The sequence below is a fragment of the Homalodisca vitripennis genome, chromosome X (genome assembly GCF_021130785.1).
Source record: "Homalodisca vitripennis isolate AUS2020 chromosome X, UT_GWSS_2.1, whole genome shotgun sequence".
In the NCBI taxonomy this organism is placed as follows: Eukaryota; Metazoa; Arthropoda; class Insecta; order Hemiptera; family Cicadellidae; genus Homalodisca; species Homalodisca vitripennis.
This window is the reverse complement of record NC_060215.1, coordinates 21,693,869-21,718,660: the sequence shown is the minus strand read 5'-3', so window position 1 is coordinate 21,718,660 and position 24,792 is coordinate 21,693,869. Positions and strand designations below refer to the sequence as shown.

Sequence of the window (24,792 nt, the reverse complement as noted above, 5' to 3'; positions counted from 1 at the left end):
CTGTAAAGAAATTTAGTGAAACAGCAATGAAATATTTAATCTGAGTTGTTAAATGTTTAATCTAAAGTATTATTATCTATATTTATTAAATGTTTTGTGAAAATTTCAAGTTTATAGGAATAAATGAAACTAGTGTGTTGTGGTATTAAAAGAAAATTGAAAATATAATGTTACACGTTTTCAGTTCCTGCGTGTTTCGTTGTTTTCATTGTTGCTATTTAAACTTAAAAATCAATAAAATGTATCCTGATAAAGTTGTTAAGCAGCATTTTGTTGCTATAAGAAATCATAAAAAGTTTAATTCGCGTCAAACATAACATTAAAAAGTACAAGACATGGTTATAAATCATGTTAGAAATATATAACATCCTTAACTTATTGCCCTTAGACTTTATAAATACGATAATATTCGCAACGTTTCCCTTGAGACTAAAATAACAAGTTATTTCAGAATATTTTAATTAGTTTGTACCTTAATTTTAATTCTCACGATGTATTACTTTAAGCCTATTAAAACCCCAGCTTTATAGAATCGTGCATCTTTCCACGATTTATTAACTTAATTTCACCTTTAGAGCATGACTGGGATTTAATTAAAATATTTTAATAAAATGATTGGAAACAACTCCAATTCCTTTTCCATATTCTACCTATCTCAGTACACATAAAATAAAATATGGAACTAACTGTATTGTGGTGTAAGTATCAATTAAAGTAGCATTTAATTATAGGTTTTCTACTAGTCTTTAATATATTTCAATGCATGTATTGTAACTAGAATTCTTTTGGAGATCAGAACGTTATTTTCAGGAATGCTTGAAAAATAAACGTATATAAATTCAGAATTAATTACTACCCACTCCCACAAACAAATTTCAAAATATAAAATCAATGAATTTAAGTATAAGCCCTTGTTAAGCATAAATGCTGTAATTTTTTTTACCAGAAAGAGAATATCACACTGGACCAAAATAATCTGTTTTATCCATTTGTAAAATATACGCATTGATTCATATCTAATTCCAATAAAACAATTACATACTAAATGTGCATTGCTTGCCGTGGAAAAGTTACAAAAGAGTTTCATTTTAAATTTCAGAATTTAATGTAACCTGCTGATACTGTTTTTGTTCATAGAAAAAATTAAATGACAAATTTAGACCATTGGGGAAAGACCAGATTCTTTTCGTCTTTTCCTCAATTAAATTTCAATTATTTTTTCATCAATTTCTTGTTATAGTTAAAATAATGACTTTAAAAACAGTTCTTTTCATATAAACAAGCTGTAATTTAAACATTTTAATTTAAACAATTTAAATAATTTAAGGCAGTTCATCTAGTGACACTGATAAATTTAAACTTGATACACAAAGCCATTCATGCGTTATCGTGAATGTACTTGAATGGTTCAACTGTTGATTCCTGTTCTTAATTAATAAATTTAATGTTGGCGAGGGATAGAAATAAAAACGATCTGCTATCTCTTGAACCGATCAGGGCGTGACGAAATAGTGAAAGTTATTAATTTTATATTAATCAATATTGTTGGTCTAGAAGGGAATAATCCGAATCAACCAATACTATGCCCATAGGGTAAATTCAGCCTAGTTCCCTCGCCAGCTTTGATGAACTGATTCTAGACTGTTATAATTAACAACTTTACAAATAACAATTTATATATTACTGATAAAATAATAATACTTTTTTAATATACAGTAACCCCAACCCCCAAAAGCCCCACGGATTACTTAATTAAGGCTTATTCAATTTACAGTAAAGTTCGCGAAAAGACTATAATAATATAACTTAATTGGTTAGAATAATTGGACTTCCCCACACTGCTGCTACTGCTCGGCCAGTGATCGTCGTCTTCTACCGGTACACGTTCTCGAGAGCTCTACACGCGGTCAACTCGATGTAGAGTGAGTCACAACAGCATGGGATTTTATACACTACTCGCATACGGAGAGAAATCTTATCCTTAACCGTTTGACTTTCGTGTGTCTAATGTGATCACTTACAGGTATGGATATTCAAAACTTAGCCAACCCGATAAAGACTGAGCCACACCAACAAGGGGTATAATACCCTCCTGGCATACAAAATAAAATCTTATCTTTCATTTGTTGGCATTTAGTGTGTCTAATATTTTTACTCTTAGTGTGTCTATATTTTACGTAGTATATTAAACGCTTGGTCTCACCAACTTGGACAGAGCCATTCCTTTATAGGATTTCTCCCGGCACACAGAGCACATTCTTATCCTTCATTGGTGGGAGTTTCAGTGTGTAATGTGATCACTTACTCGTATGGATATTGACCGCAGGTCTCCCCAATGAAGACTGAGCCACACCAACATGGGATCTTGTACACTCCTGGTATTCAGAGCACATTCTTATCCTTCACTGGTGGGAGTTTCAGTGTGTAATCTGATCACTTACTCGTATGGATATTGACCGCAGGTCTCCCCAATGAAGACTGAGCCACACCAACATGGGATCTTGTACACTCCTGGTATTCAGAGCACATTCTTATCCTTCACTGGTGGGAGTTTCAGTGTGTAATCTGATCACTTACTCGTATGGATATTGACCGCAGGGTCTCACCAACTTGGACAGAGCCATTCCTTTATAGGATTTCTCCCGGCACACAGAGCACATTCTTATCCTTCACTGGCGGGAGTTTCAGTGTGTAATGTGATCACTTACTCGTATGGATATTGACCGCAGGGTCTCCCCAATGAAGACTGAGTCACACCAACATGGGATCTCATACACTCCTGGCATTCAGAGCACATTCTTATCCTTCACTGGTGGGAGTTTCAGTGTGTAATGTGATCATTTACTCGTATGGATATTGACCGCTGGGTCTCCCCAATGAAGACTGAGCCACACCAACATGGGATCTTGTACACTCCTGGCATTCAGAGCACATTCTTATCCTTCACTGGTGGGAGTTTCAGTGTGTAATGTGATCACTTATTCGTATGGATATTGACCGCTGGGTCTCCCCAATGAAGACTGAGCCACACCAACATGGGATCTCATACACTTCTGGCATTCAGAGCACATTCTTATCCTTCACTAGTGGGAGTTCGTGTGTGTAAAGTGTTCAATCCCTCGCATGAATATTGAACACTTGTTATCTTTGGACTTATTTCTATCTAAATCTTGTCTAGCTACTTGTATTATGTAATGTACACAACAGTTTAAATTAAGTACGGCTGCTAACTGTGCCATTTGTAATCCGTGGGCAGTAAGCGCAGAAGCTGTCAACTGTGCGGGAGTTTGCAGCAGATACTTACACTTATCATGTACATCTGTGGTCGCGAATAACGGGAAGGAAAGATGGAGTTTTTGTCTGAATCGTGCAAGAAAGATACGAGCAAGGCATCAGCATCACTTGAGAGTAACCAGTCAACTCCTGGCATAGCCCTGACTAAGGAGTTTCTAGTAAATGTGATGGAAGCTTTCAAGTTAGATACGTTTAACGGTAAAGATGATTATGACAATCTATTAAAATTGTCTGACGTTGTATCGCAATCGCCAATTTTAATAAATTTTGTAAAAAACCATGTAATTTCTTGATTTCTAAATTTCCCAGCGGCACATCATGCATTCTTCGACATAGTAAAACGCTTTGGACCAGAAGGCGCTTGAGACGAGTTTTAAATTGATTTGTGTTGTTTGTATTTTTTACCCTTTCAGGGAGCCTGGTGATTACTCTGATACCAATCTATTGCGGAAGGTGTTGAAATAACGTCAGTCTGTGTTGCTGTGTTCTGAAGTTAGCCTTGCCTCTGGTTTCATATTGTGAACTTTCTCGCCCCGAACCAAGACGTACTTGGACAAGCAGTACATGATCACCTCAGAAATATAAAGGCGGGGGAAATCAGCAATCCCAGCTCCCTGAAAGATGTCTTGCACTACTCTCTAAAGTTTAACGTTCAAATTATTCTTACAGCTTTTTTTGGAGTTTAAAAACTCGCTCCATTTTACTTTTGGAACAACCTCCCCATAGTCTTATTCCATACGCTAAATGTGCATGGATAAGGCCATAAATGCCATCTTTAAGAGTTTTGGGGAACAGTACATTGCTAGTTTTCGCAAGGCAAATATGCCTGAGGAAACTTTAGCACATAATGAGTTAAAGATGCATAATAAGGAGTTAAATGAATTCAAGACCTCGTAAGCATTTTCATCTGACAAAATAGATGAAGCATGTAAACCCAAATAAATCAATATGCAGTATAATGAGATTAAGAACGAAAATAGCGCTTTGAGGCTGGAAAATTAAAGAACCTTGCAGAAGGTGAAAGGACTCAAAATACGTATGAGGAATATGGAGCAGTACTCTAGGAGATGTAACATTGAAATAGTTCGAAGAGTGGACCGTCAAGGCTAGAGAACGACGGGATCTGACGGCAGACCAGGAGCTCCCTAAAGCGAAGAACACCTGACACCTGAGACAAAGATGCTGCTTTCATGAGTAAATCTGTAGATTGGAGGTATGTTTGGTGATGGGAGGGCAAAGTATTTGCGAGAAAGGTAGACAAATAGAAATATGTTAAGATTGATATTCTAGATGACTTGGCGAAAATCAAATCATTTATAAGTCCTATTATGTGTACATTGATAAGACTATAATATAAAATTCAAGGATAACGATTTGTTTTCTTTGATAAGTAACAGTTAAATTTGGATAATGATATAATTTGGCCTACCCATCATGACTTAAATTGTAATTTTTTTTAACTTTAATATAAGAAGTATAAGGAATAAAAGAAGTGTAACAAGAAAAATTGATATAATACTTTTAAGTGAGGTCAGGATAAATTCATATGAATTTCAGTTTTATAAAATGTCTGGTTACAGTGTATGAGGTAGATGTAATATATATATATATATATATATATATATATATATATATATATATACGTGTGTGTGTGTGTGTGTGTGTGTGTGTGTGTGTGTGTGTGTGTGTGTGTGTGTGTGTGTGTGTGTGTGTGTCAGGAGGGGTTATTATATATATATATATATATATATATATATATATATATATATATATATATATATATATATATATGTATGTATGTATGTGTGTGTGTGTGTGTGTGTGTGTGTGTGTGTGTGTGTGTGTGTCAGGAGGGGTTATATATATATATATATATATATATATACAAATAGTAATTGTAAAGTAGAGTTAACAATGGAAACCGCAGATTGTTTGGTTTTAACGGTTAGGTACTTAGACTTACATATTGCATGCACTTATTGTTGTGTGTAGTCTTCAGAAATTAACACAACACACTTTTTGACAGAATTAAATGATTTACTAAATAATAAAAAACATTATTCCTTTTTTATCAGTAACATTTATTTAATTATACATTGTAATTCAGTTGGGTTTGGAAATTATATGAGTTTAATGAGCCACTACAGTTTTATTCTAGTAATTAAACAAACAACACGAATGGGATATGATTCTTCTTGCATAAACCATGTGTTCGTATGCTGCAGAGGTTTACAGCCTGTTTCAGCAGCAATTTTCGACTTGATGTGTCTGCTCAGTATCTAATAAGGCTGAATGTTGACCGTGTTAGTGTATATAAAGAGAACATAGTAAATATAACCTGTGAGACACATTAATTTTTGAATAATTGGCTGAATTAGTTACAGCAAACTAACAAGGATAAACAGCCTCAAGTTGAATGCAATGATTTTGGCGGATGTCGATAGGTTTTATGACATTTTAAGCAAGTACATAAAGAAAAGCACAATCACACGAGAAATCGATAGAAATAGCAAAAGCAAGAAATAGAAGCCCTTGGATAACGTTACGAATATTAGCGAAGCTAATTGTGAGAAATAGGTTATATAAACAATTAGTTATGAAACAATATGAACTAAACTTTAGGCATTATTATAATATTTTTAGTAAAAGTCTAACCACAGAAATAGATATTACAAAGAAACATTTCTTCCAAAAAGAATTTACAAAACTGAGAAGTGATAGAGTTGGACAATGGAAGCTAATCAATGAAATAACTGGCAGCAAAGATAAGAGCACATTGAATAGTGCAGTTCTAGATAACGGTATAGTTACAGATAATGTGGAAGATATGTGTAATTAGATAAACAATTATTTAGTAAATTTTGAACCGAATGTATTTAATGGCCGCTACACAGTGGAGCCAAGTGTGTTTAGCTCATGTCGATCTCTTTTTATTTTGCTAGTTGTAGAAAAAGGAGTGGAAAAGGTGTTAAGCAGTTTTAAAAATAAGAAATAATTTGGAGTAGATAACCTTTCAGCATTTTGTATTAAGAAGATCTCACACAATATGTTTTACAACATATTTTTAACCTGAGTTTAAAACACGGCAAAAAAGGCTTTAAAAAAGTATTGCGGTTAAAGCTAAGTTAAAAGCCTAATTCTGTTAATATTGATAATCTAATATCAATTAGCTTACTACCTGTCCTGTCGAAGGTATTAAAGAAACTCATGAAATGTAGATTAATAGATTATCTGAATAGGATTGGTTTTTACATTGCCATCAGTTTGGTTTTATCAATTGAAAATCTGCAGAGTAAGAACTTACAGAATTAATTGCAAAGTTGAACGAAGCTTTGCATTTTAATATTAAAGCCTCAGCATTGTTTATAGACTTCAGGTATTTGATATGGTAAATCATGAAACTGTTAGAGCGGGCCGGAATTAGAGAAGTAGCTTAGAGTTGTGCAGAAGTTATTTAAATGAAAGAGAGCAAAGAATTAAAAATTATATTGCCAAGGAGCCAAAATTAATTACAACAGGCGTTTCTTAAGTGTTATCAGCTAATCTATTCTTGATACTTATGAATGACCTACTAATCAAAAACTATAATGGAAAAATTACAGCTTTTGCTGATGACCTAGCTTTCAAAAAGACAAAGAAACGATATAGAGGCAAATGACTGATGATCTGAATTTATTAAGAAAATTATGCATACACATAATACAGCGATATTTAACTTCAAAAAACATAACTCGTGGACATAAAAGTTTTTAATTTGATTATCCATCAAAATATCACGTCGAAAATTGTAAAGATATATACGCATGTAATTGTCAAAAATTTTAAAAACAAGATCACTTTAAGTACCTTGGCATAAGTGTAGACCAAAGGTTATCTTGGAATCAACATATTATTATGACACTAAATAACACATGTAGAGTATAAGAAGTTCCTATTGTTTAAGACATTTATGTGACATTGGCCTAATGAAAACACTTTATATTGCTCTGGTACATTCAAGATTACAATATGGAATACACTGCTGGGGAGGTACATTTAAATCATATGTTGAGAAAATAAGAACAACTCAGAACCAAATAATTCGGGTGTTGCTGTTTAGACTGAAAGGCAAAACTTCATTTCATATCTATCAATTATTAATATTCTTCCAATTCGACATTTGTAAATTTTTAAAGTTTTACGAATATTTTATATTAAAAGTGGCCAGAATAGGAATGAGCACATGCAAATTTCATGATACTTAACACTTAGTTTAGCAATAGGGAATGTTCCAGCCAGCGTGGGGACCCGGAAACCCAAAACATTATTTTAAATCAATTGTTAATTTTTTTATGAAAATATGGCTCATTCTGAGTTTATTGATGTATAATACTTCTAATTATAATAACACATTTACCTCACAATAATTAGTTAAAATATGTTTGCACAAGACGTTTTGCTCAAACATAAGCGTGCGCTTCAAATTATTGCATGTGTAAACTATTATACACAATCATATATATTAGCTTTATTGAAATACATAGTTTATTTCGTTTTCTTGTGTTGGTTCACCAGTAATTTTGTTTACTGTTGTTTGTTATGCATTGACCTATGTCAGTAATCTAGTACGTATATCCAAGTTTTATGTTTTGATTCTTGAAATACCGGTAGTGTGTATTATAATTTAGTGTTAGTAATGTTATTGATTATGATATTTCTATAGTGACACGCAGTTCTAAACTCACTAAAAGCAGGAAAGGTGTTAGTGGACGTGGCAAGAAGATAACTGTAGTCCTAAATGTAAATACAATTGCTTCTGTTGATAGCCATAGTTCTAGTTCTACGTCTCAGCCTAAGAAAGTGTCTGGTTCTACAAAGAAAATAGATTTGTCTGAATATGAGACTATAGAATGAAATTATAGATATACGACTATTGTCTAGTAAGTTCCAAGAAAACTCGTTGTGTAATCGTTGTAAAAAGAATGATCTACACATCCGAGCTGTAAACATTGTAAGCCTAGCATCTAAATTAGAGCTACTTTGTTCAAACTGTGATTTTTTAGTGATACATTTACTAACTCTAAAGAAGTTGACATCCTTAATAAAAATAAAAAATTCTATTATGTCAATATTAGGTTGGGTCAAACCGCCGGTCAAACATTTTGCGGTGTTCTCAACCTACCACAACCTCGTACAAAATTTGCTCCCTATAATGCTGTACTGCAAAAGAAATGTAAAGATGTAGCAACTGAGTCAATGAAAAGAGCTGTAGAAGAAAACAAACTGATTATTGAAGATGAAAAGCTGACTACACCTGAAATAGTGGCAGATCCAAGAAATATTTCAGCAGGTTTTGACGGAAGCTGGCAAGGTCGGGGCCATCGGTCCCTAAACGGAGTGGCTACATGTACAAACATTGACAATGGTAAGGTTATGGATGTGGAGATCTTTTCAAAGCATTATTTATGTTTAGACAGAAATAACCATGATGATAAATGCACAGCAAATCATAAGGGCTCAAGTGGCAGCATGGAGGGGGCTGGTATTTCAAAAATATTTATTCGATCGTTGGAGCGGTATGATGTCAGATATGTAAAATATTTAGGAGATGGAGACTCCAATAGTTTTGATAGTATTGTTGCTAGTAACTCCTATGTAAACATTAAAATAGAAAAATTAGAATGCATAAATCATGTGATGGAAAGGATGGGTGCTAGACTTCGGCGATTGAAAGTCGATTTTAAGAATAAGAAACTGGATGATGGTGAAAGTTTAGGGGAGAAAAATCGCCTCAATGACAATTTAATAGACAAAATACAGTCTTATTATGGAAAGGCCATAAAGGAAAATAAAAACAACCTTCAACTAATGAGACAGGCAGTTTGGGCAATTTTTGGCCAAATAGGCTCTACCGACGAGAAACCAGAACACCAGAAAATAGCTTACGTCCTGATGGAGAATTGTTTTGGTGTAAATATAACAAAGCCATGGCTCAAAACAAAGAGTATACACGTAATAATGCTATACCAGAGGCTATAATGGCTGCAATAAAGCCAACCTTCAAGGCACTCGTTGACCAAAACCTACTAAAAAAATATTTACATGGCAAGACATAAAATGTCAACGAGAGTGTCAATAATGTCATGTGGGCTAGGATTCCAAAAAAATAATTTTGTTACTATAAAAACCCTTGAATTTGGAGTTTATGAAGCAGTTGCCAGTTAAAATGATGGACCTATTTCAAAATGCAGAGTCCTACATGAAATGGGTTTTCAACCAGGTATTCGCACAATAACCGCGATGAAATTATTGGACTCTGAACGTATCCGAAGTGCTGAAAAATCAGTGTCAGACTTCACGAGACAAGCAAGAAGGAAAAATAGGCTGCAGAAAAGAAGGCTGGAGGAAAATGAGGAAGAAACCGCTGCTTATGAGGCTGGAATGTACTGAGGTAATTGATAAAATCAATATTTTTTGTTTTTTACAGTTTTCGGCAAATTTCATTTTTTAACATAAAAACCCCATTTTCTCAGGAACTAGTAAAGATATTAAGTTGAAATGTTTACCTAATGTGCATATGTTACCTAAACTGAGATTCATTATTATTTATGGTGTGGAAACTGAAACAGTTTTATTTGTTTAAATAAAACAACAAAAAATAATTGAAAACTTTGAAAAAGGATCAAAATTATTTTTCTTCGTTATCTTTCAAATGCTTGAAATTAAAAAAAACTCAGTATGTGTATATAGAGTTGCTTGAACCCCTGTAAAAAAATTCAAATCAATATGTCAAGTTGTTTTTATCAAACTGGACTATTTATTAACACTACCGAGATGGGCATTCCGGGTCCCCTTAATAAAACATATTTTAAGAATTATTTTCTATTCTTAACACATATAATTAAAACAAACCCAAAATCTTAATACTTGTTTGTCTAAGTTTAAAATCTGCCTATTTAATAAGGAGGATGCACATAACGTGTTTGCAATTATAGCATACAGCTTAGACAATTTAATTTGCAAACATTTAAAAATATTAAATTATTTAGTACTAGGATTATTGTTTAATTTTACTATAATGAAGGCTGGTTTAGGTATAGCATTAAGCTGTAGTAAGGTAAGGCTCGCCCAGTGCCGCAGTGAGCCACACTATCAGCAGGTAAAAGTGCGACTAGCTTAGGTTATTTCCAAGACAATTTAAATTACTTTTTAAGAAAACAATTGAGGCAATTAATTCATTCATACAGAGTGGAGTGTTATTCTTAACTGGTAGACGTTTCGGGTGTCTAATAATTTCCCTCCCTCGTATTTATACTAAACGCTTGGTTTTCCCAATGAAGACTGAGTCACACCTACATGGGATTACGTACACTCCTGGCATACAGTATGAAATCTTATACTAACTCGGATGGATATTAAACGCTTGGTAGCCCCGATGTAGACTTAGCCACACCTTTATGGTACTTTGTACACTGTAGGCATGCGGAGTAAAATCTTATCCTCCATTGGTTAACGTTTCATTTGTCTGAAGTGTTCCCTCACTCGTGGGGATATTAAACGCTTGGTAGCCCCGATGTAGACTTAGCCACACCTCTATGGTACTTTGTACACTCTAGGCATGCAGAGTAGAATCTTATCCTCCATTGGTTAACATTTAATTTGTCTAAAGTGTTCCCTCACTCTTGTGGATATTAAAAGTTTGTCCTCTCTAATGTAATTGAGCCACACTTATACGGGATATCTTAACCTACTGGTATACAGAGTGGATTGTTATTCTTCACTGGTAGGCATTACTTGTGTCTAATATGTTCACTCTCTCGTTCAGATATTCAATGTTTGGTCTCCCAAATGAAGACATAACCATGCCTACACGGCATTCAGAGCGGTATCTCACCCTCCACCGGTTGGGCTAGCTTCTATAAAGTTTTGATATTGTATCTCCTCAATATTCCGCCTATTTTATCGGTCATTTCTTTAATGTAAAGAAGATTGACTTATTTGAGACATCCTTTTATTTGACTGTGGTGTAAATGTTGCACATCTTCACATTTAACATTCATAATTTTTTAAAATACATATTTATCTGTATCAAATCTCGTGTAGTGACTTTTATAGTGTCTTCTTCTCTCTGTTCCAACATTGGTTGTAGGAACATTTGTTCTATAACCCGAAATTTTGATTACACTCTGTTCCAATTACAACTGCGTATTTATGGTTTTGGACATTTCACATCATTGAAAAAAACTTGTATTACAAATATTTGTGTTTTCCGTAACGACAACGGCAATGCCCGAAATCCTTTCATCATTGCAGTACAATGGTGTACGTTTCGCTTGCAAAAACGTAACTAAAGGCGAAAAACATAGATTATGTTGTTATTACTTATAAAATAAGTTTAGCTTAAATTATTCGTATTGAATTTCATTATACAATCTAACAATCGTATTTAAAGCTATCATAAATACAATCTAGACACATAGAATTATGTGACTGAACTGAATACACATGGAGCCTTGAAAATACTGTACCTTAAAATTGAAAAAGTAATAGTGTTCCAATTATTAATGATATTTAGGAAAGTTGGTTGCCCTTAATATTGCTTTGCTTCCTCGGTTTTCATTAAAATTTATATGAACAAATTGAAACGGTTGCCATCTGAAAGACGTTTAAAATATAAGGATTGATTTATTTTATAATTTAACTGCGTGTTAATAAAACAAATAAGTATGCGCATTGCGTAGCAAACGATATGTGTAATGTGTGCATTAAAGCGATTTAACATGTTTTATTTATGAGTTTCGAAATATTTTGAACAATTTATGCGGATTGGAGATGTAAGATTTAGTTTTTCATAAGAATTCTTTTATTCAATAGTTATAAAATATAAAACAGCGATAACTATTGATTTTTATATAATGATCTGATACAGATGTGTTTTCGAACAATGTCACTAGCCAATATTTACTAGTGGAGTTGTAAAAACAGGACAGCTTTTATGATAAAATATTTTAAATTAATAATTTGTTACTATTTTATCATTAACCAAAAACTGTTAATTAGATCAAGTTCTACGTAGATCAAAAACTTATGATCAAGTTTTAATTTTGTAACAGGTAATCCTGACTTTTATTTTTGTTATATTATGAATATCTACAGTGTGAAAGATAAAATATTTGGTAATTCTAAGCAATATATGGGTCAACCTCGATTTTTCTCATATTACAATATAATGTTCCAATAGTCAATTAGAAAAGGAAATGACTAGAATTTCTTGCCGGAAAGCAGTTATAGGGAGCAGGCAACTCATATTACAATATAACGTTAAAATAGTCAATTAGAAAAGGAAATGACTAGAATTTCTTGCCGGAAAGCAGTTATAGGGAGCAGGCAACTCATATTACAATATAACGTTAAAATAGTCAATTAGAAAAGGAAATGACTAGAATTTCTTACTGGAAAGGTTATAGGGAGCAGGCAACCGCGAGAATTACCTATTAGTGATCAGGGGCAATGACGTGATCTGGGCTTCAAATTTGGAACTACTCGAGTTAATTTTTTTTTCTAAAAGAGCAAGCAGCGCGAAGCGCTGCGCAGCGGGCAAGCATCGTGCGTGATCTTCGTCTATACTGAATTGATTCAGGCCAAAGGAATGACACAGATTCCTTTACCAGATTTTACGGAGATTTTGTATTGGGCGGATTATATTGGTTTACTTTGCTTTCCAGCATGTAATTATGTGTTTAAAATTGTTTTACATACATTACCTACATTATATCGTAATATGTAATAACAATTTATCAGAAATTTTTAATAAAAAAAAGGATCACGCACGATGCTTGCCCGCTGCGCAGCGCTTCGCGCTGCTTGCTCTTTTAGAAAAAAAAATTAACTCGAGTAGTTCCAAATTTGAAGCCCAGATCACGTCAGTGCCCCTGATCACTAATAGGTAACTCTAAGCAATATATGACCGTCTGGCGGTTGCCTGCTCCCTATAACTGCTTTCCGGCAAGAAATTCTAGTCATTTCCTTTTCTAATTGACTATTGGAACATTATATTGTAATATGAGAAAAATCGAGGTTGACCCATATATTGCTTAGAATTACCAAATATTTTTTATTGTTTTACCCTTAAATCGCCTGAAGTCAGACAACGTCTTATAAAATACCCAAGTTTATAAAAAGTGCCGACCATAAATAAACCCCTGACTGAACTTTAGCTATGTTTAAACGTTGCTATCCACCTCAGTGACAAAGACACCATTAAAATAAAATGTCATTTAAGGCTTTTGAGCGTCGTTCATTAAATTATTTTTAAACTGATAAGGAATAACTTTAAAGGATCAGTCACTCACCCTTTGAGCTTTCCTCTTGTCCGCTCTTTGGTTTTGGTGGTATATCCTACTAAAGTTGGACACTATAACGGGCACCGGAAGCGCTATTACCAACACGCCACTAAGCGAACACACACCACCCACGATTTTGCCTGCAATCGTCTCTGGCACCATGTCCCCGTACCTGAAACAAAACAAGTTCATCAGTACACGGTCTGTGTTATATGTTGATTATTAAATATGACACACAACAAAACACAAAGCAAGGTGTCACACAAAATATGATCTGAAGTACTGTGTGTCATACGAGTAAAATAAACTGTTATTTATTTATTACTTCCAACGGTACAACGCCATTTAACATAATTACAAGATTTCAGACTTCTAAGATGACTATATTAAATTAAAGCTAGAAAAATAGAATATCACATTGTACACAAAACAACAACACAGCAATCAGCATAACAGATAATCATAAGGCAAAGCAGTAACAACAATAGTTTGACACCAAAAATCATTTAACATTCATAGTGTGACACCTCGGTGTTAACGCCCCAAAGCTTCAACAAATAAATTAATTTAAACTAATATTAAACTGAGAATTCTGCGAAAATTTACACAACATTAATTTAGTGACTACTTATAATCAATATTTAGAATGGAAGTCAAGACCTCCACAAGGTGTAATAATGCCACCGTACACATTAAGTGCCATCCGGAATAATATAGCGAAATATAGGCGCTGAGCCGACTTCAGAGGAAGGGGACAGGGAATTTTCCACAGCCTGCAGGTGCATTAAACTAAAGCTAACGACCTGGTGTTGCCGCAGACACGTGTAAAGAATCCGCTGACATCAGCGAAGAGCTGTGTTCAACGCAGGCCTCGAGCCGTCCAAAGTACCATGTAGTTTTGTTAATTACTGGGTGAATCGTTGGCGGCAGCACCTGATGGACAACCACCAGGGAAGAACTGGCGCTCTGATTGGTCGGGGGCCAAGAGAGAAGGGAAGGGGCATCACTGGAGGCGATCTTAGAGCAGGGAGTCGTAAAATTGGTTCGGGATGCGGTAGATCATAATTCGGCTCCTCTCTCTACAATTCTCTAACTCTATTGTTCTAGAGCCAAATTCTAAATTTTCAATCATGTGTTAATTTTTAATTCAATTAGTTTTAATCTTTTGTTATCTTAATCTAAATCTCTAATCACAAACGTTCGAAATTAAACAAGTAAGATTTTATTCCGACTTCGCTGTTTTATTTCTAAAGTTCGACCTTTCCTCGCCGCGAACTCAAGAACGAAGATCCCTTCTTTTGTCTCCCACTGGGCAAACTACAGGTCGGCGGCAGATCACAATAGCAAGAATGTAACAAATCAATAACAAATATCAATATTTAACAGAACTATAATATGTAGGGAAATAATATACAATTATACATTACGAGGTAAAACAAACTATAAATTGAAGAAAAACAACATAACCATAATAACAAGCACATGCACTGATGAACTCATGACAACACCCTGGAGCACCTCCACTTAAAGGACAACCAAGAGCCCCGGAAGAAATCCAACCCATCGCAAACCAATCCCGCAGTACGCTTGCATCCTCGCCAAACCACAGTTGCTAGCATAACTAGTTGGCCGGTATACTCTTCCAAACACTGCCTTTGATCTAGTTCCTCTAGGAATGTAGAAGTTTACTTGACGAAAGAGGTCAGGACAATCCAACTTGCCATTAACCAACTTGTAAAGAAGCAATTGAAGATCTTGCAATATTGACGTCTAGTGTGAAGAGGATGCAGGTTGAATCTCAGCTCCAATTCTTCAATTGGAGTCGTCAGGTAGCCATAGCCCATTCGAACGCCCAACACCCTCAAAATACGAAGCTGAACTCGGTACAAGTAGTCAATATGGGAAATAAGATGAGCAATACAGTAATAATGGATTTAGACCACGTCGAATTTTATTAACACGATCAAAATTTTAAATTATTTCAGCTTCACTGTGTAAAGCCATATTTTAAATTATATATGCCAATGATACATATCCGCCTGTACAGGGGAGTTGAAGGGGGCGGAGCTATATCGTGATTGGTTGAAGCTCAGCCAACCAACTACTATTAATATGATGAATATGGCTTCAACATCGCAGGTTACCAGGACGATTCTGACTGACGTTTTCTTCTTTGATTGTTTCTAACGTTTATCTTATTATCTTTGGTTAAAAGTATGGAACTTTTGCAAATACCATTGTTTTATCAGATTCTATTCTGTGTAAATACCTTCAATCGTAGTCTGTTATCAGTATACAGACGTGGTCTGTGCAAAGTGAATGTGCAAAGTGAACTCGTGCAGATAAAAAAAAAAACATTCCTTTTCTTCCGTACAAACTGAACCACACCTACATGGAATTTTGAAGACTCGGTAAGTGTCAGTGTATTCTTACCATTACTGCAGTAGCAATCTTAATTTCTGAGAGTAATAAATGACAAGTTCAAGAGAGACTCAAGTATCATTAATTTTTTTGCACTAATCTATCTATGATATTATAAAGAAGTGTCAAGAACTTTTTCTGAGTGTTTTACACACAGTATTTTTTTTTGTGGGCGAAAAACATTTAGGTCATCATCGCCCGCTTATACACAGTATAACAGATAAATTCTCAAAAGTTTGAAATATTGTAATCCCCGCTTACTTATGGTGTACATCACTTTAATAGGGTTTTCATCAGAGAGTCTTGAGCGAAGGAAAATATTTTCATCAAATTAAAAATATAGCAAAAGATTTCAAAAATACTGTTTTGAATTCCGGTTAGATTCAAGCGTGTAATGATCTAGTAATAGTATGAATACAATGAGACAATCTATTCAGTATGTAAAGCAAGCCCATCCTACTTATATTATATGTAAAATTTTCTAATATCCTGTATGTCGATGCCTTATTATCCTTTCCTGGTTTGGCTTTTAAGGTGTGAACTTTTTTTAAATCATTTCAAATTCAAATTAAAAATTAATTTATTCGGAAAAGCATTGATTATATTGCAGTATAAATATAACTATATCTAACCCTCGAACATTGCTAATCGAGGGATAAAATTTGATTAAAATACTTGTTTTTGATTATATTAAACTTACTTTACATGCATATTGTTTTATATAAATACATCTCTACGTTAATATTAATTACATTAATTCAGCAAATAATAATGAACAAGTTGAAATAATTTATAGATATTAAACATATTTCTTCTTACAATAAATAATACATAAATTCTTTTTGTTTTTAAATGAATAAAAAATCTATAAAATTATTAGAAATAAAATTGAACGTTTTATTTTTGATAGAGTGGAAATTGTGAGTGACCTTTGCTTGCCTGTACTTTAAAAGAGAAAGTTGCCTATGGGGTTATGAGTGCTGGGTTGTTTAACTGTAATGATACGTCCACAATAATGGGAAGCTAATGTGATGGGTCACAAAACTGAACCGGAAGATATTATTATGTCTTGGTATATTATTTCTTCTTGAATATTTCCTATCTTGGTGGAATGAACATGAAAAGAGAAGTGGCTCAATTCCTCAGAGCGGGTGGAGGAGTAAGGGACTAGTAAGGTGCTTTGTTAACCCAGCAGGGATCACTTCTGGCAGGTTGAACCCACCACTGGGCACAGGAAAAAACGATTTGTAACTTAAATCTGGACAACCTTATGGATGTCCAGGAACGGCACATCACTAACCGCAAATGTCGAGATTCTGGGGTTCAAGGGCAATTCGATAGGTCTTACTGTGGGAGATGACTGTTGGAGTTGGTGGGGTTTGTTCCATAACCTCAGAGGTTCTTGCTAGCCTCAACAGAGGTGTGCAACCCCCACCCCCCCCCCCCCCGCCTGCTTTGACTGGAGGGGCTGGTTCAGAGCTGGCCTCCCCTTCTTCCGGGGAGACATGAATTTGAGATGTTAGTGCCCTAATCCTTCATCAGGGATCTCGATAGGAGGCGGCCCCTACTACCTAACCTTACCCATTCTGAATATCCTGTCACTCCGGAAGCAGCGCAAAGGTTGAAATGAAATGAAATGAAAAATGACTTTATTGAATACAACGTAAAAACATATTCAATTGGCGAGGTTAGGACTATTAAGTCCTCTCTTACACCTAACCACAAATTAATAAACTCTACTATTACTGTAAAACAAGAGCCACAATACAGTTTACATTACTATTTTACTATCAAAAAATTATAATCTCTATTTATATAAAGTAATAAAATGAAACAAAGGTTTTCTATGAAACTAAAACTAAATACATAGAATAAAACTTACAAGGAAGTTAACAGACATTCATCCATCACCATTCATACAAAGCCATCGTCCCATACCCTATGCCACGATATCGTCAACCCGGCGAGGTCCAAAACAGATGGTCCCTAAGCACCCCCGAAACCGTTTCCGACCACGAATACCTCTAATATGATCCGGGAGATTATTCCAAAGTCGACAAGCAGAGACTGTGAATGATTTACTGTAAATAGAGGATCTATGAACAGGAATAGATAACAGAGAGGCTCCACGTCGAGTATTCCAATTGCTTGTTTCAGAAATGAAAGAAAAGCGTTCAGGACAGATAGGAAGGGGAATAATCGTTATACAAAAATAGAATGTAACATGCTGAGAATGTGGAACTGACGGAGTAGATTCAACTTTAACAGATGTAACTGATTGATGAAGGGTGTTATATGGTCATATCGTCTGAGGTTGAAGATAAAGCGAACACAATAATTTTAAGCACGTTGTAATCTGTCCGAAAGCTCAACCGTCATGTCATTTATAACTTCGCTACAGTAATTGAAATTGCAGAAAATCAGGGTCTTCACTAGCATTACTTTCAAATTGAAAGGTAAATAAATAGCAAATTGCTTAAGACTATGAATACCAGCAAACACCCTGCCACAAGTCTCAGTAACATTATCGGCCCAACTAAGAGTTTTTGTAATAGTCAGTCCAAGATTTTTGACCTTGTCACTGTATGAAAGAGGATGACCGTTCAATATGAGTGTAGGAGTGTTGTTCAAGTCGATACTGCTCAGAAGTCTGGAAGTTCCAATAAGAATAGTTTGAGTCTTGCTTTCGTTAAGTTTCAGTCCGTGTTTGAAGGCCCACGTTGCAATAGCGTCAATGTCAGTGTTCATGTCAGCAACAATGTTTAGATAGTTCCAAATGGAAAAGTGGATGTAAATTTGTAAATCGTCGGCATACAGGTGAAAAAATGAGTGTTTGATCATAGCAGTCAAATCGTCGATGTAAATTGAAAAAAAGAAGAGGGCCAAGGACAGAGCCCTGTGGCACCCCTCGATTCACAGGTTTCAGTAGGAGTCTTTGTCGTTAGACCTAACACACTGCTGACGACCCGACAGATACGACCCAAACCACTCCACACAGCCATCAGAGAATCCGATTTTAGACAATTTCAAAAGAAGCAATGGGTGGTAAACGCAGTCAAAAGCCTTAGAAAAAATCAAAAAGCGTTAAAATAGTAACAAGCCTTTTGTCCATTGCCGAACGTATATCTTCAGTGATTTTATAAAGAGAACTCGTTGTACTGTGATTAGTACGAAATCCTGATTGAAAGTTGGACAAAAGTTTATTGGATTCGAGAAAGAAACATACTTGTTGATGCACCACTCTCTCAAGGCATTTAGATAAAGCTGATAGAATGCTAATAGGTCTGAAGTCTGAGGGGGTCACCCAGGGCATGAACATTTTTGAAGTGGGCGAACAATAGCGAGTTTCCAAACAGACGGAAATATTGAAGAAGAAAGAGATCTGTTTAAAAATATTTGTAATTATAGGAACTACTACGGGAAGAATATATCTCAACAATTTCATAGGTATTTTATCGGCTCCAACTGCGTTACTAGAAATTCTCAAGATCGCACTCATAAACGTCAGTCTCAGTCACACTAGCAAAAGAGAACTGATGCCGAGCACGATTAAGTGGAACAACACTCAACTCATTGGTATTAATCACGGGCCCCGGATAGATCAATAGGGATATCCACAAAGTAGTTATTGATTATATTTAGATCAATTGAGATAGGTTATCAGAGTTAACTTTACCTATGCCAAGCTCTTTCACTTTTTTCCATAACGATTTTGTTGATTGTTGAACAGAAAAAATTGTAGATAATAAAATCTTATTTTGGCATTGCGAAATTGTTGCTTGACTCTGTTCCTTAGTCTTTTTATATATTAGCCAATCAGCTAAAGGTTCTTACGGGACTAAGTACAATTTATAAGCTTCTTGTCCTAAGAGAAGAAAAAAAAGGTGCTTTGTGAGTGCTTTACTCTCAATTTGTGAATTGCTGAGTGGTATGACTCTTTCTTTTTACTATAAAAAAATTGTTTTATTAAACTGGAAAACTTGTCCTTTTTGTATAGAGAAATAAAATAGTTTTTCAACAATTTTTTATCTGATTTTTCTTATGAAGTTGTAGTTCTTTCGGTAACATATTCATTAAGTTCGATATTTTTTATAAATTAATTATAATATAAACTCGAGTATTAAATTGCCATCATTTGCTTTCCTATTAAATAATTTCCGGGTTTATGTTTTCTGTTCAATCAAACGATTCCCCTACTCTCTCTTTACTAATATCTTCTACTGATGTTTTAAAACTCTTTGAAACCTTCTGCTATGGCTTGTACTTCGTTATCCTCTTTAATTTGAAAATTTGTTTTGATATTATCTAAAATACTTGATTTATTTTTTGATAGAAATTGATCGATTGTATTCCAAATTGTTCTTGCGTTTATCCATTATCCGCAAATTTTTTAAAATTATATTTTTGCTATGCCTCTCTGATCTTAAAAGTTAGTCTGAGTCTTGCACTTCGAAATATTTCCTTTAGACTTAAATTACATTTATTCATTTTAATTGCTTCCAAATGTAAATTTGATAATCCGAAAGAATTTTTATTTCTACATTGTATCAAGAATTTGTTGATTTTACCCCTTTAACTGTTTTTTCGATTGACTGTATACTTTCTCAAAGGTTCCAACAATAAATATATAAATTTCTACTAGGTCTTGATTAATTATCTAGTATATATGCCACCAATTATACCGTTGTATACCTACGTTTAATTTGTTTGTATCTATGACCTCTTGACTAATTTTGAGACTTGATTTACCATCTTTAATATTCAAATTAATTACCGTACCTGTTCAAAAATGGTCAGCAATTTTCTTTTCTACCGTAAAAGATGAATAAGTACCTTCCAAACTAGGTTTATCTAGCCTAATATTATATTAATATGGTCCAAACAAGTGTATACCCGTCTATTATACAATTCAACTCTAGTTGGCTCTTCAATTGTTTTTACTAAACCATAATTATATAAAATATTTAAATAGAAGTCAGATACATAAACTCGTGTAAGACAACACAAACTTATATCTCCTATTACAAACAGTTTTTTGTTCCTCTTTTATCCTATTTATCTGTATACAATTTTCCAGCTCAATATTAAAATTATTAATATTTTGGGATGGAGGCCTTAAAATAGAGGGTAATTTGAAAGGCTCGTTATTAAAGGAGAACTTGTAAAGTGTACAAACAATAAAGCTATAATTTAATTTTAAACTAAGGATTTTAAAATGTTTTCTATACAAAATAAGGATAAAGATTCCACCTCCTCTATTATTATTTCGGCACTTGTATATAGTATTGAAGTTTGTAATGTTGTAAAGGCTACATTCTTCATCTTTCCTAATATTGATTCAGTCACAATCATCAAATTAGCAAAGTAGAGTATTAAATGATGATAGAAGTAGATATCTTTATCTTGATCTATTTTGCTAAGCATCTATAATCTAGGCTTAACTATTCTAGCTAGACGAACTATATTGTCTCTGGTACCCCTTGTAGAGCACTGAGGCCTGGCCGTTCTCCCTAGAAGGCAATGAGCTGTGAATTCCTCTCTCCTGATTTCAAAGTTCATTTTTCAGCTGCGTAACGATGATCTCCCCAACGTCTTCCCTCTCCGTCTGTGGTATACTGGTGATGATGACATTTTTACTTTTGTTGTATTGTTTTTCACATTCCAAGTACGTCCTTAGGTTATTGATTTCTCTCTCACATACAAACTGTATTGTATTCCCACTTACCCAAATTATCAAAAATGTCTTTGAATTTTTGTTCAAACTCTGAAATTACCGCCATGACCCTAACAACCTTCTCAGTAGTAATCTTCTCTTGTTTTTTTGACAATCTTCTCAATGAATTCCTTGAGAGCAAGAAGCGCGGGGCTCTCAGAGCCTCCTCACCTACGCCAAGGCCCAGTATGTGAGTCGTACTTGTTCTACATGTCTTACATTCCCATTCCTGCTTCTCCCTCACTATCTTAGCTTTCCAAGTGGTCTTCGATATCCCATTACACCAAAAATAAATATCACGCTCACACTCTCCACACGCTTCAAAGTTAGCATTGTCCCTGGATAGCTCAATTAAACACTTGGAGCAAGACATTATAGTAAATTCAAAAATATGTTTATAAAAAGTCTCCTAGATATAGCTTACAGATTGTTTCAATAGTTGAATTAACACTTATTTATCCTGGTTTTATGTCTGTTTTATTTGAGTACCTAACCTCAAATTGAATAACCAACAAGATTGATCTTCTATGAATTTTAACAACGAGTTTACAACATATTGCTATTAATAACTTACAAAAAGGTCTCAATTTCGTCCTATTGTCCACTTCAAACATTTTAAGTAAATGAAATAAACAGAATATAATTAAAAAACCACGATGCTTAAACAATTGCATGAACCTTGACTTTCATTTGCTATACTGTATTCACCTTGTAGGTCCAAGACAAGAAGAACGAATTTGAATAAATTATACTGAAAATGCTCACGCTTGCTTCTGGTGTGGAGGTAAATTAGTAGTCACACTTAACAGTTTAATAGGTTTTAAAGCCTCAGACGATTTTAATTACTTTAATGAAATCTTAAGTGAGTTTCCACAGTAACAGAAGCCTCTTAATAAGGAGTCGAATGTACTTAAAGTCGTGTAGTTTTCTATCTGTCCGTTGTGCGGTAATAAGAAAGTCCCAGAGTTTTAAGCATGATAAAATGGTTTCTCTTGGCCTAAGGAAGAACGCTATTGATTTTGGGGTCAAAAGGTCACAGGTCAGCAAAGTTTCCCACACTGTAAGTTCGGTAAATACTTTCTTACGGTTACATTCAGTCAGGTCTTTCGATGTTTAATTATATCGGCTTATCTATTATATTATTTATTCATTTGGTACAGTTCGTCTACCTTTATATTTTCGATTTCCTATAGAACCTGTTCTATACATTTTCAATAGGGCCGCGAACGGTAGATTACTTAGGTACTCTCCCCTACAATTTCTTGCTCGAATGTCTCTTAGCGTAAAGCAAATACCAGTAAACAATGACTGATCTTAGCTGAAATCCATGTTTGTATCTTGAGATAGTAAGCTTTCAATGAACCAAAATAAAATATACAGTTTTTAATAAAATGGATATAATTACAATTTGGTTTTTATAGTAGTAGATTTTATCACATTTATTCATATGAACGTTCTGTGTTATCGCATAGTAATTACAAAAGTAAATTCTTACATGCTAATTAACAAAATATGCAAGTATAATAGAAATAAATTATGGGTAATTAACACACAATAAACAGTATGGCAATGGTATAAAAAAGATGCTCAACAACAAGAATTGCTATAAAAAATAACACTAATACTAACAACAACAAATATCAGTCAAGATAGAAACTGTGATAGAGGTTGAGCATGTGGGCATGCAGGTGTAGTTCTGAATGTAGTGTAGTATGAGTGTGATGTGTGTTCATTTTGGCGTATAAATTCGTGTATTGGTCTGAATATTTATTCCACAATTTTGGATTTATGTGCTTAGAGTTTTAACAAATATTAAGAAAAATATATAAATAAGGTTATGTCGCTGATAAATTAAATATATCAGCGTGATAGTTCATGATTGTATGCTTTCAAATCTACCCGCTTTAATTTCTGTCGTTATAGGCACCATGTTAAGAAATTAAGCTGAACATTATGGGCCATATATCCCTCACATTATATGATAATGGTAAATTCCCACATCGAAAGACAGTTTAATTGATGTGATGGGTGGGTTCAGAATATGACTGCAGGGACATTTATTAAACGATACAATTCAAGCTGCAAATAATAAGCTATATAACAAAGAGGCATACTAATAACTACAAATAAATAACAAAAAACAATTAAGTACAATAGCACTACAACAGAGTAACAACAATAATGAGGCGGTAATTTATTAGACAAGACGGCGAAGCTTATTAGACGGTAGACAGGTCAGTATGTCTTTCTTGGAGGTATCACCGCTCATACTGGTCCTGTGATCGGGCAGGTTAGTAGCCAGGCGCTGAAGGCGAGGAAAAGCACTATTAAACAACTGAGAAGAGTAGTGCCTTGCAAACAACTAGGGGTGGCGAAGACGATGTGATTCCCGGAAGTCCAGCAAATCAGGTGACAGAGTAGATAAACTTCTTTAGAAATAGCATGTACTTAACGTCTTGAAAGGAGGGGGGTCTTAAGTTTAACAGAAGTTGAAGGTCACCAATCGGCACATTACGGTACTCAAAGCCCTACCGCAGCCCAATCAAACGAATTAAGTAGTTCTGTATACTCTGAAGCCTATCAATATGACTAAAAGGTAAGGGTTCCAGACAGTAGAGGAATATTCAAGTGTTTGTCTAACAAGATGGACATAGAGCTTGAACAGAGATCGCGTCACGACTTGTGCTGATAACGAAATAGAGTGCTGCATTAACCTTTTTTTAAATTTGATTGATATGCTCATGAGAACCAAGGCCGAAAGCAAGTATGACATCTAGATCCTTGATCTTAGTACAATATGTGAGGGGTTGGTTATTAAGGTCATAATGATAAAGAATAGGAGCATTTGATCTAGAGAAAGTCACAATAGAGCACTTGGAAATAAACATATCATTAACGTTGCATCATTCTGTCTCTCACCATTGCCATAACAATGGATATTTATTTATTTATTTATTAAAGGCAAATCCATTATGTAAATAAATTACAAAATATGACAGTAAAGCTGAAATATATTTTCGAATATTTAATTAAAACTAAGAT

The 24,792-nt window shown here is 34.4% G+C and overlaps 1 protein-coding gene across 2 annotated transcripts in view; it reads right to left on the bottom strand.

The window, feature by feature from the left end:
• Window positions 1-24,792, bottom strand: part of LOC124368756 (potassium voltage-gated channel protein Shal) — a 436,395-nt gene that overhangs the window by 262,998 nt on the left and 148,605 nt on the right. For both annotated transcript variants that reach the window (XM_046826103.1, XM_046826104.1), the window contains exon 2: window positions 13,626-13,788. In XM_046826103.1, coding sequence (XP_046682059.1) covers window positions 13,626-13,788 — 163 coding nt within the window. The remainder of the gene's footprint in view (window positions 1-13,625; window positions 13,789-24,792) is intronic.